Here is a 15,870-nt window from a genome sequence, read left to right on the forward strand (position 1 = left end):
AAATCAGTGTGAAATCAAATAAATAAATCAGCTTTATTTTATGCCTTTTTTGTGTTCAACCTTCACACCTCAAAACAATGTTTTAATCATTTTTATGTTAACTTTCGTCAAAATAAAAATTCATTGACGGTCCCTAACAGAAGTGACGCTGGTGCATCAGCGACTCTTGGCAGTTCCATCGCCCGCTTCAGTGAGCTCTCCTCGGGCATGTAGCGCACAATGACTCGGCGGTTGCCGGAGCGAATGTCAGTCAAATATCAAATATCAAACTAACTTCACCGCCGTCTGACGTTTGGTTGACGATCTGCAGCTGCTAGCTCAACTAGCTTGTTGTTTCTGCACACGCATGCGCAGACGAGCCATCAAAACCTTTTTTTTAAATCTCCAAACTTTATTGCTACAGCAGTTTTGACACAAATCTATCAAAGGATGTGGACATTTTAGAAAGCGAAAACAACCCAAATGTAACGATAAAATATGCAATATTGCAATGAGAAACATTGTTTTTTTGTTTAAACAGAAGAACAACATTGTTTGGACAGGGCAGTGTATTGCTTCTCTACATCACTGGTAGCAAACAATACAATAAACGATAACAAAAAATGATTACATATATAAAAGGATAGAGATATAATACAAAATAAATAAAACGAAAATACCATTCACAGGGTTTTTTAGTTGTTTAATTTGAGATTTTGCGAATTGTTCAAACATTTTGTTGAATGTAGGTGAATTATCAATTAAATAAATAAATAAAAATAAATAAATGAGGCAGGAATAGAAATTAATTACCAAAAAAAACAACATTAATCCACAGTGATTAATTTAACTTTAATTGGTAGAAACTGTTTTTACGTCTGCTAGTCATTTGTCATGTATCATATCCAGGGTGGGTGAGTTCTTTTGAGGAACCCTTGGCCTTCTTTTTGAGTCTGCTTTTATCAATTTTAGTTTTTTAAAATCATGTCCGATTTATCAAATAATATTTGTCAAACTTTCTTCATGAAGTTACCTTTCGTTTAGCAACAAAAGTTATATTATATATATATATATATCGTTTAGCAACAAAAGTTATATATATATATATGTGTGTGTGTGTGTGTGTTCAATGCTAGGTCGTCAGGATTTTTACACAACAAAAAATCAAATAAAAAGTAATTGTTTTTTTAAGATCTATACAGACACCTGAATTGCATAACAATACATGCTACTAAAAAAATAATAATAATAATAAATCACTTTGTTTCCCGTTCGGCCGTGAACTACTATGTCCGCGTGCGTGTGTGCGTGCGTGTCAGGGAGGTGAGAGCGAGAAAGACCAGAAAAACACGACACAGTCCCTGAGCAGCGTTGAGTCATGTTCACAAGCCTCGCAAGACCCGAAGCTTCTCTGCAGCAGTCAAGAAGTCCGTCAGAGTTCCATTGTTTTGAGCTGAACTTCTGCGGCCAGCGATGAGCGCGTCTGCAGGGACGGGCGTGTTCGTTCTCTCGCTCATGTCCATACCGATCTGCTATATATTCAACACTCTCAACTCCTACAACAGGTGAGTGGACTTGAGCCAACTTGTTTATTTTACTTCGACAAAAACGTTTAAAATGCTCCTGCAAAAAATTCAGATATAACCCCATTTTTTTTATTCTTAGTACCGACGCTTTCGTCTTCGCTGGATGCACATCGCTCGTCATTCTGGGGATTTTTGTCCGCTTTATTCTCAAGAAGACTCATTCCTTGGACCCCCTGTTTTATGGTAGGACGTAATGACATCATTATTATAAATTCCTTACTCTTTTATACAACTGCGGATTGTTGTCGTCACTTTGTTTGCCAGTTAAAATACCTATAAATAAAGATGAATTTAATTTAATTTCTTGGTTTGCAGTAACATCACATGCTTCAATGGATCAGAATACGATATTTTCAATTATTCTGCTTCAGCTTAATGTAGAGAACTTCCAGTTCCAAGGGTTTTGAACTTTTGAATTAACACGTCCAACGTCAAAAACGTTTCCGGACAACTTTCTCTAACAGAAAAATTTGGGTGTTCAGAATCAGAAATCTTTTTATTTCCATTATAAGTGCAAGGTTCCACCAATTCAGAATTTGTTGAGGTTCATTTGAGCAACATTAAACATTGAAATATAACATCTTAAATATGAATTAAAATACAATTTTACCATTTACTTTTTACAGAGTGCAGATAGGTCGACCCAATGTATTTCCTGTTCGGTCAATTTAAATTTAAACACTCATCTTCGTGGACCAAAAATGATCTCACTGCAGGGAGGCTTCACACAGGATGTCCTCCAAAGGAAGTCGCTAGAGAAACAAGACTGTCAGTAGCTGGTTGCTCAAGAATTACACAGAGACTGAAAGAAGAATGGTCGTGCTATGGCAACATCCCACACTGATGTTCAACAGCTGTGGTGATGATGAGAGCAGGTTCCATTCATTATGCTTCTGAACTAAAATCATCATAGACATGTGCTTTCTCAACACTGGAATAGAAAATCCATTAAATTGCATATATACAAATTGGCCATTTTCTACCGCTGTAAATGGCATGAAACTCTCAGAACTCCCGTCCTACAACTACTTTAAAATATCTTCAGGTATACATTAGTTGGTCAATGCATTTCACCCCTCAATGCTAGTCATTGATGCAATAAAACATATATACATGTAGTCCTTTTCTGCCTGTATTCCCCCCTTACATCTATCAAAGCAACAATATGCAAGTTCTTAAATATTGTTTTTGGCACCCCTGTGTCAGAACAGTGTACCTGCAACTTCTTTAGGTCGTCCAGGTTACGCAATGTAGTGAAGAGCATCGTTTATATAACTGCTGAGTTTTACTGCGGGAGACATGAGTGTTCAAAATGTAATCGATATTAAAGAAATTGTGAAAAAATGATGTCATAATTTAGAGTTATTTTAAGATGTTAAGTTGTATCCTTTAAACTTACCTCAACTTTATATATAGATAACTTTATAACCAATAGCAGTTGACACAGTGCTGTAAGAAAACATTAAATTTAGGTATTAAAATGGAAACAGTTAAAACACTAAAATAATAAAAAGAAAATTATTAAAAAAGGTCAGGATTTTTGTATCATGACGTTGGTCTTTCAAATGCATTAAAAAAAAAATCTGAAATAGCCTTTTTTTTACCCTTCTAAAGAATCAAATTTTTTATGTCTTTCTTTCTAAATTGCTGCGTTATTTTAAATACTTTTTCCTGTCATATTTACTTATTACTCTGTTCTTTGTCTTTGATCAATATGCTTGTGTCACCTGCAGTGTACGGCGTCCATGCATTCCTCAGTGTGGTCAATCTCATCATTGGCCTGGAGCAGGACAACATCATTGATGGATTCGTGACATTCTACCTCAAAGAAGTAAGTGGTTTCATTGGTTTTGCGTCTGCTAACTATCTAAACGTCCGCCTGTCCATGATGCTTCAGGCAGACCCGCACATCAACACGGCTCACGGACACATGATCGCCTACTGGGATGGATGCATTCACTATCTCATGTACCTGTTGATGATCGCCGCCATCACGTGGGGGTAAGATCGCTGTAAACCGTCAAGTGAGAAGTCTTCAGACCATCATATCAAAGTCATTCATGACCCCCTCAGGGACGACTTCAGAGGCATTGGACTCTACTGGGTGGGGTCTTTCCTCATGCATGCCTTCGTCTACATTCTCGGGAATGCTGTGGGTAGGTACAACTGCAATAGTGATAGATTTTCATAAATGAAATGACATGATATTAAGATTAAAAACATGTGTTCTAAACAATTTTGACAGGAAAACAAAGCACAGAATTCGGCCCCTTCTTCATTCTGCACATGCTGTTGATTGTAGTGTCTGTGTGGGCTTGTTTTCGCATCTTCAGCCAGCCCCACGTAGACGATGAAGAACAGACGGTAAGTTATATCACGATTTATAAAGCACTGAAACAAACATGTCCATAAATTCAGTGAGCATTCGCTCCTCTGTGTGCATGACGTAGCTTAACAGCATGTCTAGACACGCCTAATATGGTGTTGTTTGAAGGAAAGTATGAATGGAAGTTGGTACGAGTAAAATGTAAAAGCGAGAGTTTGGAAAGTTCTTAACCAGTTGACTAAGTCCTAGTGTTTTATATCAACTCATAGTGGAGTCGTTCATCAAATGAAACTGTAAATGTCACAAACTCCCCTTTTTGAGTTCCCTCTATACCTTTAACAAAAACATGTAACAATGTAACAACTGCGTGTTTTTGCATCGTAAAGGCAGTAAAAATGGACATTTTGAGCCGCATATTGATCACTGTAAATGCAAGACAAAGGATTATGGATGTGGAACTTCAGATACCATGTCATGTTTCTTAGGTCACCAAAGGCGGTCCAGACAGGAGCTTGACACAAAGACCTCTGGACGTACTGTTCATCATTTATCTGGTTCTAGCTCTGGGCTTCTGCGTCTTCAGAGGGCTGGTAAGAACCATGAAGTTGATTCAAGAACACTAAGATGTCTTCATGTTTAGTTCTTCTCTATTTCAAACAGTTTGTGTTCTAGATCATCCTGGATTGTTCCAGTCCGTGGTGTCATGACTACACTCAACAGTACGAGCCTTACCTGAAGGACCCCTCGGCGTACCCCAAAGTACAGGTATGTCTGTCCTCACGTACTTTTCCATAGCTAGGCCTGTTACGAGTTTTGCCTTCAGATGCTGGCCAGTATGCTGTACTCTGGTCCGTATTACATCATCGCTCTTTATGGGTTGTTGGTCCCCGGATGTGATTGGATGCCTGACCTGACGCTGGTTCACTCTGGAGCCGTGGCACAGGTAAGACTATTGAACCCTAGTATAACAAATGGTTTTGAGCTAGAAAAATAATTTCAAACTACGTGATATTGACACCTCAACTGCATGAACAATCCCATAATGCACTGCAACAACAATGAATTTTTGAGATTCAATATGGATCTGCCAAAACTTTATTTTGGGCCTCTTTGTGAATGAGTTAGGGAACTTTGTCAGTATCATCTATTAGTATTAAATAGTAGGTGTGTTTGGCAGTCCAACTACACTATTCACATGTACTGACCGCTCAGTAAAGGTTTTAAGGGGGAGGGCAATCATAAGGTCAAAGGTAAGGGGTCAGAATGAGGGCAGAAGACCCCCCATGAAAATTAGAATACATCCAGTTTCGATGACATTTAAACAACATGTATTACAAGTCCAGGAGATTTCCATTATTTTCTCTCCTTAGAGCTAAGGATGGTATTAGACGCCTGTAAATTCCTAATTGATCCCTTAAATTTATACCATATTTAATACATATTTAATTAAGAAATTTCCAGAATTCAAGCTCTGTTGGTTTATTTCAATGAGCTGCGAAGGAGAGCAAAAAACACCTCTGTAAACTCTAAAACGTCAATTTTAATTAAATGTATATATATTTTGTACCTTTGTGTAAAGACCAAATTCCGCCCTAACTTACTCTCTTTTATCCTCCCCCTCTCTCTTCCCCCTCACCCCTCCATTCATAGTTTTGTAGGTTATTTGGTGTACAAATATATTTTCTAATAACCTGGCAAGGCCGTGTATTTCTATTGGAATAAACTGGTCAGGAGCCTCGATTTTCATTTCATCAAGAACGTATTTTCTTTGTGATAAATGACTAGATGGAATAAACAAACACACTCCCTTGAACACATCCCTAACAATTGATCCCTGAAGCAACAGGTTCCAAGATAAAGGTACATCTGCACGAGCAATATTGACTTGCAGATTTACCTACACACATAGTATTTGCAAATACAAACGTAGGTGCAAAGACATGCAAACGTCTAATTTACTGCATCAACACTTAAAATCAATTAGTTTACTTTGTCATTCCCATTTTATTACATGTTTAGTACTTTTATGCATCAGTACTGGGTGTATGTTGTGTCACTCGTCAATGTCTGACACAAACTGAACCAACATATTGTTTAAGTTCATTAACTCGATATAGAACAGAGCGACACCGAACCAGTCATTGTGTTGGAGCCGCAGGCCGAGCCGTCACTCATCAGCAGGATAAGGCCAGAGGCCGACCTCAGGCCAGGAGGAATGATGGTATTGGTGGTATTCGGTTAAATGTCAGCTGTTCAGCCAGGCTATAAAAAGGACCTTCGGTGCTAGAACAGTCAGTGCTGCGAAGTCACGTGCCACGTTTGAGTGTCTATGAAAAGACAGGAAGCGGCGAACAATGAAACAAAACGTTGGTCCTAAATAATAAAACATGTTATTACAGAAACTAGCTGCTGAAGTTGACGACAACAATATACAACTCAAACAGTCATTTGTTTAGAACCTAAAGCTAAAATAAAATGTGTCTTAATAAAACTCCTTTTTTTCTTTTTGTCTTGTTTACAGGCACAGTTCTCCTACATGGGAGCATCTCTGCACACAAGGACTCCCTTCACCTACAGGGTTCCTGCTGATGGCCAGTCTATCTTCCTGCTGGTCAATATGCTCTACGCTATGATTCCTCAGGTTCTCTGCTACCGTTGCTCAACGGGACCCGAGTTCTTCCGTAAGCTCACGGCAAAAAAGAAAACAGAATAGCCAAGAAATTACGTAATTACAGCTTTGTTAAAGCTGAAGTCAGGTTTTAACGTGATAAGATCATTCATCTCTTCACTGGTGCTTCAGATCCTGATGTCAGTTTGTACGCAGAATGGGTGTAATTCTAATAATAAACAGGTTTTTCCAATTGAATTCGTTTTTACTTCCTGACTTATTTTGGGTGTAAGAAATACTGTATATCTAGTAAACAGAGAGTTGACTTATCATATGATTTTCAACATAATTTGGGGCTTGCAACAAGCAAGTGTTTTCTTGATACATGAGGAAACTTATTTTGCAAAAGTAATCACAATCCCCAGAGGACTTCAGAGGAATTGTGGATGTGGGAAGAAAAATGTGGGGGGAAAAAGTTTATATACATAGAAGTTAAAATGTATATTTTAAATAGACTTTAGAACAAAGAGATTAAAAAATATATATATTAAAAAGATGATAGCGAAATAAACAGACGTGAACGTTTTTTAAGGTGTTTCAAATATAAAAAGTGAACTGATTCACTCATATAGATGTTTTTTGATGCACTGTATGTTAAAATAAAAAAAATAAAATACAAGCATGTCTTTAAATGTTTAGGATGTTAGTGAAATGTATTGTTGAAACCAGTGATATATCTTCATGGACCATATAAAGCAGCAACAATAACAACAACAATAATTAACGGCTGTATATTAAGCATGTGAACCTGTACCTCCAGTACAGTAGATGGCGCTACTCATAACCAGCAGCATCGTTTCACCGTCACGGCAAGGAAAGAATAATCAGTTCCGCTGTGTATCAGGAAGTCAGAAGGTTTACGTGCAGAATGCAAGTAGAATAACTTAAGTATTACCGCTAAAACTAAGAATCACGATTTAAAATATAAAGCTGAAACATATTTTTTAAATAAAGTCCGCCTAAAGGTTCTAGTCTCTCTTATACTACTCGACAATCTTCGTGTGATGGCAGCTTCGACTCCCCTCGTCTCATCTCTTCTAAGGTTTGTGATTTTATGTTCAAATAATCATTAAAATACGTGACTAGGTCCATTTTAGCTGTAAATTAAATTCAAAGTAGTCAATAGCATGATGCGTCTTTTAAGCTGTGAAGTTTTGAGATGCTCATTTTCTGTCACGAATATGATGTATTTTTTAAGATCAGAACAGAGGCTGAAATAAGTTTGTGTCTTCGTGTGGTAAAAAAAATGGATTTCTACAACGTTTAATTTGGAATTTTACCATGCAAGAAAGATTAAACTTATATTTGGTGTATCTACTTTACAATTTGAACTGTCCCTGCAGTCATAAGAAGCGTCAAGCTGCCTCAAGGAAAGAAAGAAGAAAACGGAGAAGACAAGCTATAGCCAAAGCCAAAGACTCTGGTATGATGAGATTATTCTTTCATTCAAAAGATCCATTCCGTTTTTATTATCTCTGTCTGCAACTGTGTTGGTGTGTCATAGGTTTAACAAATGAAACAAGCCTCGAAGAGGAGGAAGGTGATGGTAACGTAACTCCTGAGGAGGAAAGGTAAGACATCAGCCACTTTTAACTTTTTTTTTATATCAAGTGGTTTTCATGTCCTTTTTCTATCAGTCGTCGGCTGCATGAAGAGTGGCTCGAAAGGGAGCGACAAGCGCAGGAGGCGTTCAGGTTGATGTTTGAAAGAGAGGAGGCAATAAGGAAGAGAAAGGAGGATGAGGAGGTAAACTTGTTTTTGTGTCAAACGTCTTGAAAAGAAAAGCATTAATGGTTTATTTTTAATGTCTCCCCAGAGATTGATCAAAGAAGAATGGGAGGCTCAGCAGAAAAAAGAACAAGAAGAAAAAGAGCAAAAGTTGCAGGAGAAGCGAGACAGAGAGGTGAAGCAAGCCCTAGGAGGATAAACCAGAAAGAGAAACATATCCATTTGTACTAAGCACAACTCTTGGCACAATCAGAACAAAACAAACATGATTATAAACTGCCCGGTTGATTCTAAATGTTTCCTTGACTAAGTGGCACAAAGTTTCTTTCCTGAACAGAGAAACACAAAAGAAAAAACAATCCTTACAAGCTGCGGCAACTCAAAACAAGGATGTATCTTTTCTGTGTTCAATTGTTGTCCTCGTCATGAAAATGTCCTCAGAAAAACATTGTCCAATCTCTTTGTATGTTGTCTTAACAACAGTAACAGGTATGCTTGTTGCCATTATCCTTACCTGCCGTGTCTTTACCTGATTTGTAGGAGGCCGTACAGAAAATGTTGGATGAAGCTGAGAGTCAGGTAAATACTGCCAAGAACTGCTCTAATTACATTCTATGTTGAAAGCAGAACTAGTCAAATGGTTTCTGTAAAAAAAATGACATTATTGCATCAATGATATACATATTTTCAATGATTACTTACAGCTGGAAAACGGGGCTCCGTGGATGAACCCTGAAGCTCCGGGTAAAGAGAAGGGCGATAATTATGGAACTGAACAGGATGTCGCCAACTGTCCCTTCTTTCTCAAGACGGGCGCCTGTCGGTTCGGAGACAGGTATTCATTCTACAAGCCACTCATCCATTTGTCTACATGTCCCGTTCTAAAATGATATTCATCCGTCTTGAGCTCAGGTGCTCCAGGAAGCACGTTTATCCAGCGTCCAGCCGGACTCTAATGATCCGTGGGATGTTTGTGACGTTCGGCATGGAGGAGGTTCGTCGCGACGACTACGATGGCGATGCGTGTCTGGAGCACAGTGAGGAAGATCTGCTGGAGTCTTTCACAGACTTCTACAAGGATGTGCTGCCTGAGTTCAGGAGTGTTGGCAAGGTGGTGCAGTTCAAGGTGAGAAGGTGGAAGTCATTTGATTACTTGGAGAAGTTTCTTTACTTTTTGAATATTTATATGGCTGGACAATATGGGAAGAATATTAAATTCTCTGACATTCCAGATTCATATGTATATCACAACACACCTGATGGTCATATATGTAGAGAAATGTTTATAGAAATCAGAATTGGCTTCATTGGCAAACTATATTAATAATAAACAGAATCTTTCTCCGGCTTTAGGAAGTTGAATTTTTGTGCTCACAGGAGATACATCTTTTTTTTTGAAGAATGTATCTGTTTATAATGAAATGGCGGCGTTGGTGAAGAAACCTTTCCTGTGTCGAGTGGTTTAGGTTGAATGGATCTGTGTCTGTGAGTCATCCGTCTGAATGAATGTCTGAATGAACCCAACATCTGTTGGTAGTGATCATGTTGGTATAATAAGCCTTTTGGCAACAAGTTGTGTAGCAACAGTTGTCCTTGTTGAATGACCCACCAGCCAAGATTTATATTTAAGTTCACTCATAAGTGGCAGTCGACTGACATGTTTGCAGTGACTGGCCTGAGTCCAGTAGTCAGGGTCACAAGAGGAACTGACACGATTCAAGTTTGACTTGTATTGTTGAGACTGTACTGTTTTTTTTTTTGTTTTGTTTTCCTCGCAGGTCAGCTGCAATCACGAGCCGCATCTGAGAGGAAACGTGTATGTTCAGTTTGAAACGTAAGCGGCGACACACGAGTGCATGGACGTGTCGGACTGGTTGTGACTCTCGTGTTCTCTCTAGAGAGGAGCAGTGCAAACAGGCCTTCATCAAGTTCAACGGTAGATGGTACGCCTGCCGACAACTTCACTGCGAGTTCTGTCCTGTGACGCGCTGGAAGAACGCCATCTGTGGTCAGTTGTATATCTGCACAATGTCTTTTCTACTCGTCACAGATGAGATGCAGATGTTTCTTTTCATCTCGTCACGTGACCACTTCAATTCACTGCGCTTCATAGGGATGTGTATTGGCAAGAATCGTGATGAAGTGTATCACGATACAGGGGCAACAACATGATATACACTGTATTGTGATATTGTAGTAACGAGGATATATTTGTAGTATTGTTCAGTACTTGACTCTGGTGTTGCAGAATTTACAGACCACATTAATCTTGACGAAGTCGTAACTGTTGTTGTTTTTAAACCAAAATATCTTCAAAAATCAGCTTTAAAAGCTGCTGGAGTCGACTGCATCCTCTGGTCCTCAGTCATTCCCAGGAGTATTTCATTGTTCCTTTAATTGCAGAGGAACGGAATGGCTGCTGCACAAATGCTGTGAATATTTGCATGTTAATTGTAAATAATTTAATTTATTCTATACAAGCTTTTATAATTAACAATAAAATATCTATAATAAAACATTTTATTTTTAGATGCTACAAACTATAAAACGCTGTTGAATATTACTAGGGTATTGTGGGGGGAAAAAAATATAGCAATATGTCAATGTATCGATTATAATGGGAAGCCTTTTGTAACATGGGATTCTTTGCCCTCAGGATTGTTTGACAGGCGCAAATGCCCTAAAGGAAAAAACTGCAATTTTCTACACGTATTCCGAAACCCTGGCAATGAATTCTGGGAAGCTGACAGAGACATGAACACGTCCCCCGACCGCAGCGTCCGAGGGAGTCGCAGAGAGGGCTGGAATTCCGAAAGAAACTCCGAGCGTTCCTGGAGAAGTCGTCAAGGCAGCAGAAGCCCTCCGAGGTCAGAGAGAAGCGATCGGTGGAGCAGCACGAGCAGAGAAAGATGGAGCTCCCAGCAGCACCGGAGTGAGAGGTGGTCCGTACGGTCCGGCACAAGAGGCAGAGAGAGGTCACGGAGTCGAGACAGGAAGAGAAATGGGAGCAGAGAAAGGTCACGGAGCAGAGACAGGAAGAGAAACGGGAGCAGAGAAAGGTCACGGAGCAGAGACAGGAAGAGAAACGGGAGCAGAGAAAGGTCACGGAGTCGAGAGGGAGAAAGACACAGCAGAAAGAGGTCCCGGAGTAGAGAGCGAGAGAGACGGAGAAACGGCAGCAGAGACAAAAGTGCGGACGCTGACGTCAACAAGAGCGTCCGCTCAAGAAGCCAAAGCCGAGACGGAGGTCGGAGCCCCAGACAAGATGTGAAAGAAAAAGCTTTGAGAGACAAAAGCAACGGTCGACGCCACAAACACTCAAAGAAGAGCAAGAAAAAGAGCAAGAAGAAGCACAAGAAGAAGGATCGTCTGTCGGAGAAGGAGGACGGATCTTCCTCTGGTGAGTCGGACAAGGAGTTGGAAACCGAGGTTTCAAACAACGATCGAGACACAAAGACTGAGGTTTCAAACAACGAGCAAGAGACAAAAACTGAGGTTTCAAACAACGATCGAGAGACAAAAACTGAGGTTTCAAACAACGATCGAGAGACAAAAACTGAGGTTTCAAACAACGATCGAGAGACAAAAACTGAGCTTTCAAACAACGATCGAGAGACAAAAACTGAGGTTTCAAACAACGATCGAGAGACAAAAACTGAGGTTTCAAACAACGATCGAGAAACAAAACCAACAGAGTTCCTCTCACCAAAGCCAGACTGTTGACACGCAGATGATTGAAGCTCAAAGACTGAAAACGTAGTGATTGAAAAGTTGTGTGTCAGACAGTGAATGAATGAAGATTTTTGAAATGATATGTTTTCTGTTATGCTTCCGTCTTTAAGTGGAAAACTTTTATTTGTAAAGCGAACAATATTCACCATGTCTACCTTTAAGGAACAATAAGGGTCAAGCATTTAAGCAGTTTTTACAATTGTTTTTGTTGCTATTCTAGGTAGAATTTTGATTACATTTTCACCAGTATTGAATATTAAATGTGATGCTCCACCACTTGACAACTCTAACAAACTTAATGAACGTGTGTCAATGATCTGAAGCTTGACTAGTTGTCGCTACATAAAGTTTTACACCAACAGATGAATCAGGTCCAGCATTATAACGTCTATTAAAAAACATGGAACTTAAGTCGTACATCATTGTGATTATTAAAGTATTTTAAGGTTTATCGATGTGGCTTTTTAAAAATTGACAGCAATGAGCCCAGTAGGGCAGCAGGTGGCAGTAGTGTCCTGTAACTTGCTCATACAACCCAGACAATAAGCAGAGGAAGCGTGTGCTTTAGCGCCCTCTCCACGACAGAGTGATGTACCTTCAAATGGTTTGTGATCCAGATGGTAATTTGCAACGCCACCAAAATGGTGATGAATGACCTGTTTATTCTTAAGTGACAGATGAATTGAAAACCAATCTAATAAACAGGAAATCCATGACAAACATAGTGGTTTACACATTTATTCATTTTTTTTCTGATACGATTTAATAATATCAGCTTTTCCATGTCATCGACCTACATAAAAACAAACATTTCAGTCTAATATGCGATCGCTGTTGTAAGAAACAATCTTTACTAGTAGTGTCAATGTTGACTTTATTCATATTAGTATTTAGTTCATTAATCATAATACAGGCTGGTTTGATTAAAGTTTGCAATCCCTTTTTACCCAGTTGGGTTTGTATGTACACAATTGTAGGATATTACACAGTGATCTTTGGTCGGACAATGCCAAAGTATTAACAGGTGCATTGATTTCACTTTACGATCCTTTCCAGGGAGCATAAATCTCCAAACACGATAAAGTTTGCGGGGAAACTCTGCGTACTCACCCAACAGCCGACACACAAACTTGAAGCGGGGACATTTTTTTTAAACAACCAGGAAACTAAAAAGACACATTGACTAGCTAACATCTGTGTTGATTTGAATCTAGTGCTACGTTTTCTTCATGATACAAACAATGATTGAAATCTGATCATGATTATTCATGTGTGGAATTTAAGGAGAATCTGATATTCTGGAAAATTGAATATAAAGTGTCAACACCTCAATGAATCAAGGATCAGATTTAACTCTTATTTCTTCTCCTCCAGATTGTGGGATGATTTGATCAGTAACACGATCTGTAACAGATGAATTGAACTAATGTTGACGCTGCTACATTATTTTCTATTGTTTGATCCAAGATTGTGCGTACGAGCGAGGAATGACACTACATTGAGAGGAAATAACACGACCAGGATGATTCACATACAACACTGACCAAGAAGATACTTGAAGGATGCCAGAGAGGACTGGGAGGGGTCGGCGCTGAGACCACTCATGTCAGACCAATTTCTTCTAGAACGCTGCGTGGTGCTTCTGCCTCCTGTGGATGCAGAGAGATTAGCAGGTTTACACCCGTGGATCTTAAATAGTTCCCCCTCGTCTAACAAGAAGATCGTACCTCCTGCAGCAGGTCGGCCTGCTCGATGGCTTTCAACACATTCTTCTTGGAGGTTTCCTGCGCCTCGCCGCCCAGAAGGAACTCGTCCAGGATGAAGTAAGCCTTCTCGAAGTTGAAGATGATGTCCAGCTCACACACCTGAGGCATGAAATGTGCAACGTAAAACAGGACTGTCGTCTAGCGTAGGAAAACACCTAAGCTTTTTTCAGAACTGATCATGAAACGGACTTTGATCAAAGAGCTGGATTTGAATCCTCCCGGATGAAAGCAGGAACTTTTTTTTTTGATGAGCTACAATTGATCTGACGGGCTTTAGATGCAGCGACAAGAGGCTTCAAAGACGCAGGTTAGAGAGAAATTCTTCTAAATTTGGATCAATGATGTGGTTCCTCTCTCACGTGTGGAGTGTAACAGGTACACACTCTGCTTCACTTTAGAAACTCACACTGCCAAAGTATTTATCCAGCAGCTCCACATATCTGTGGATGATCTCCAGGGTGATCAGCTCGTTGTCCTGGTCCTCCACAGCGCAGCAGAAATACAGACTTGCATACCTGTCGCATAGAAGGAGTTAAAGATGTGAGTCAATGAGAAATAAATCCTGAAAAGGAACTTAAACATCAGCTTAAGTAGGGATTTTACAATGGAATTCACTAAAATAATAAGACAAACGCGACACTTTTATTCTAGTTTGCTTCATGTTGAGCACTAGCTGCGAGAGGAGGTGTTTCTGGCATCTAGAGGCAGACCAGACGGAGCGTAAATGACAAAAACAGAATCGGTTGATTGTTAAACAACTCGGACAAAAGCAAACGGAATGTATCACCAAACAAAACTAAGACAATGACTGTCTAAGTGTCTGACATTTCAAAACACCAACTAATATCAGACGAAAACATGTTTTGACTCTTTACTACTCACCATTAATTATAGGGAAACTGTTGTCGGTTGTGAAAAAATAACAGCACGTGTAAGTTCATGAACCAACTACAGAGGGTTCTTAGTAGGTCATATTGAATTTTTGGGCTCAAATGGCAGATTTCTCCTGCATTGAATGCTAAATATAAAAGTAACATCAGTGGGAAACACAGACAGAACAAGGTTTTCTCAAAGCAGTTTCCATTGTGTTGATTATTAAAGTCTGAGTGGTGTTTTACTTAAAAGAAAACTGGTTTTAGTTTTAACATTTGCCTGTGACTATGAATGCATTATGTTAAGTAAAAACAAACACGGCAGGAGTCATTTAGAAAGTGACAGATGACTATTCAACAACGACAATGACGATTTTTTTCACCTTTTATAGACAATCTTTAGGTCCCTCCACTCCAAGAAGCTGCACATCTTTGGCTTCCTGGCCAGTATAGTCTGGACCAGGTCCCTGGAGATCTTCTTTCTCTCCTTGTCTGACAGAGGAACGTACCATTTCTGCAGACGCAACTTTCCCTGGCGACTGAACAGAAGCATGAACTGCATCTGAAGGAGAAGGAATAGGGTTTGAACTACGATGAGCATTTAAGAGAATTTTAACAAAAAAAAGTGTTAAAAATATATATTTAATGATGCCAAGATATGAGAAGATTATTGCTGGTGCTCAGATCTCAACATTTTAAATCATTCACACAAATATAAACAGCAAAATTGTGTCTGCTTGTCAATGGTAAACATCATTAGCGCAATTGCTGGCAACTGTCGAGCGTTTTTATTAACAAAATCTATCACATTTAGGAAACAAACACAAACCATTCACCTTTATGCTTGTCTGTTAGGCGCCAGGCACCAACAATAAAGTCGATCCGAATTTACAACCCGGCAAGAGGCGAGCGGAACGAGTGTTGCGGTGGGTTAGCTCGATGCTAACGCAGCTAGCGGATAGTGATGCACACAGGACAGTGAGACGCGACCATGAGATCGGCTCTCTGATTGGCTGCAAAAAAATTGCAACTCTGTTTTCCATTGGCTCAGAGATTCCGTTATCTATGACTCATTCCCTGGCAGACGGCTTTGGCTACCGTAAATGTTTATTTTGATGGCGTGAGTTGCGGATTATCTCCTTGGAAAACAAAGCGCAAAAAAAAAAACGAGTAGTAGTGTAGAGCACAAGTCACAATAATCAAGTAGTTGTCA

At 39.4% G+C, this 15,870-nt stretch overlaps 3 protein-coding genes across 5 annotated transcripts; 2 read left to right on the forward strand and 1 right to left on the reverse strand.

Moving 5' to 3' along the window:
- The first annotated feature begins 1,264 nt into the window (after nt 1-1,264).
- Nucleotides 1,265-6,710, forward strand: LOC148076513 (transmembrane 6 superfamily member 1-like). Its single transcript, XM_087793340.1, has 10 exons — nt 1,265-1,544; nt 1,645-1,748; nt 3,299-3,396; nt 3,463-3,566; nt 3,639-3,721; nt 3,811-3,929; nt 4,377-4,481; nt 4,564-4,656; nt 4,715-4,834; nt 6,413-6,710. Exons 1-10 carry the CDS (start codon nt 1,453-1,455, stop codon nt 6,602-6,604), a joined length of 1,110 nt encoding a protein of 369 aa, XP_087649466.1. The 5' UTR covers nt 1,265-1,452; the 3' UTR covers nt 6,605-6,710.
- A 696-nt stretch (nt 6,711-7,406) lies between these two features.
- LOC148076514 (U2 small nuclear ribonucleoprotein auxiliary factor 35 kDa subunit-related protein 2-like) lies at nt 7,407-12,430 on the forward strand. Of its 3 annotated transcripts, XM_087793850.1 has the most exons (12): nt 7,407-7,601; nt 7,903-7,982; nt 8,064-8,130; nt 8,197-8,305; nt 8,376-8,462; nt 8,828-8,866; nt 8,992-9,122; nt 9,200-9,413; nt 10,066-10,121; nt 10,186-10,295; nt 10,944-11,304; nt 11,347-12,430. In XM_087793850.1, exons 1-12 carry the CDS (start codon nt 7,564-7,566, stop codon nt 12,008-12,010), a joined length of 1,956 nt encoding a protein of 651 aa, XP_087649976.1. In that variant the 5' UTR covers nt 7,407-7,563; the 3' UTR covers nt 12,011-12,430. The 3 variants fall into 3 exon arrangements, with proteins under 3 accessions (XP_087649976.1, XP_087649975.1, XP_087649977.1); XM_087793849.1 differs by having other exon boundaries at nt 10,944-12,430; XM_087793851.1 differs by lacking the exons at nt 7,407-7,601; nt 7,903-7,982; nt 8,064-8,130; nt 8,197-8,305; nt 8,376-8,462 and adding an exon at nt 8,523-8,679 and having other exon boundaries at nt 8,777-8,866; nt 10,944-12,430.
- A 446-nt stretch (nt 12,431-12,876) lies between these two features.
- LOC148076515 (AP-1 complex subunit sigma-2) lies at nt 12,877-15,645 on the reverse strand. The gene is made up of 5 exons (XM_087793852.1): nt 15,494-15,645; nt 15,041-15,219; nt 14,192-14,300; nt 13,747-13,884; nt 12,877-13,668 (listed from the first exon to the last, which is right to left on the reverse strand). The coding sequence occupies exons 2-5, from the start codon at nt 15,217-15,219 to the stop codon at nt 13,621-13,623; spliced, it is 474 nt and encodes a 157-aa protein (XP_087649978.1). The 5' UTR covers nt 15,494-15,645; the 3' UTR covers nt 12,877-13,620.
- Nucleotides 15,646-15,870: the final 225 nt, after the last annotated feature.

Source organism: Callionymus lyra, chromosome 6, assembly GCF_982586985.1.
Source record: "Callionymus lyra chromosome 6, fCalLyr1.hap1.1, whole genome shotgun sequence".
NCBI classification, from domain to species: domain Eukaryota; kingdom Metazoa; phylum Chordata; class Actinopteri; order Syngnathiformes; family Callionymidae; genus Callionymus; species Callionymus lyra.

Coding starts and splice junctions, on each gene's coding strand:
- LOC148076513 (XM_087793340.1), top strand. CDS start 1,453: ATGAGCGCGTCTGCAGGGACGGGCGTGTTCGTTCTCTCGCTCATGTCC. Junction 3,930..4,376: donor TAGACGATGAAGAACAGACG/GTAAGTTATATC, acceptor CATGTTTCTTAG/GTCACCAAAGGCGGTCCAGA. Junction 4,482..4,563: donor TCTGCGTCTTCAGAGGGCTG/GTAAGAACCATG, acceptor TTTGTGTTCTAG/ATCATCCTGGATTGTTCCAG.
- LOC148076514 (XM_087793849.1), top strand. CDS start 7,564: ATGGCAGCTTCGACTCCCCTCGTCTCATCTCTTCTAAG. Junction 7,602..7,902: donor CTCGTCTCATCTCTTCTAAG/GTTTGTGATTTT, acceptor CTGTCCCTGCAG/TCATAAGAAGCGTCAAGCTG. Junction 10,122..10,185: donor GTGTATGTTCAGTTTGAAAC/GTAAGCGGCGAC, acceptor TGTTCTCTCTAG/AGAGGAGCAGTGCAAACAGG.
- LOC148076515 (XM_087793852.1), bottom strand. CDS start 15,219: ATGCAGTTCATGCTTCTGTTCAGTCGCCAGGGAAAGTTGCGTCTGCAG. Junction 14,301..15,040: donor CTAAAGATTGTCTATAAAAG/GTGAAAAAAATC, acceptor TCTATGCGACAG/GTATGCAAGTCTGTATTTCT. Junction 13,669..13,746: donor AGGCCGACCTGCTGCAGGAG/GTACGATCTTCT, acceptor CTGCATCCACAG/GAGGCAGAAGCACCACGCAG.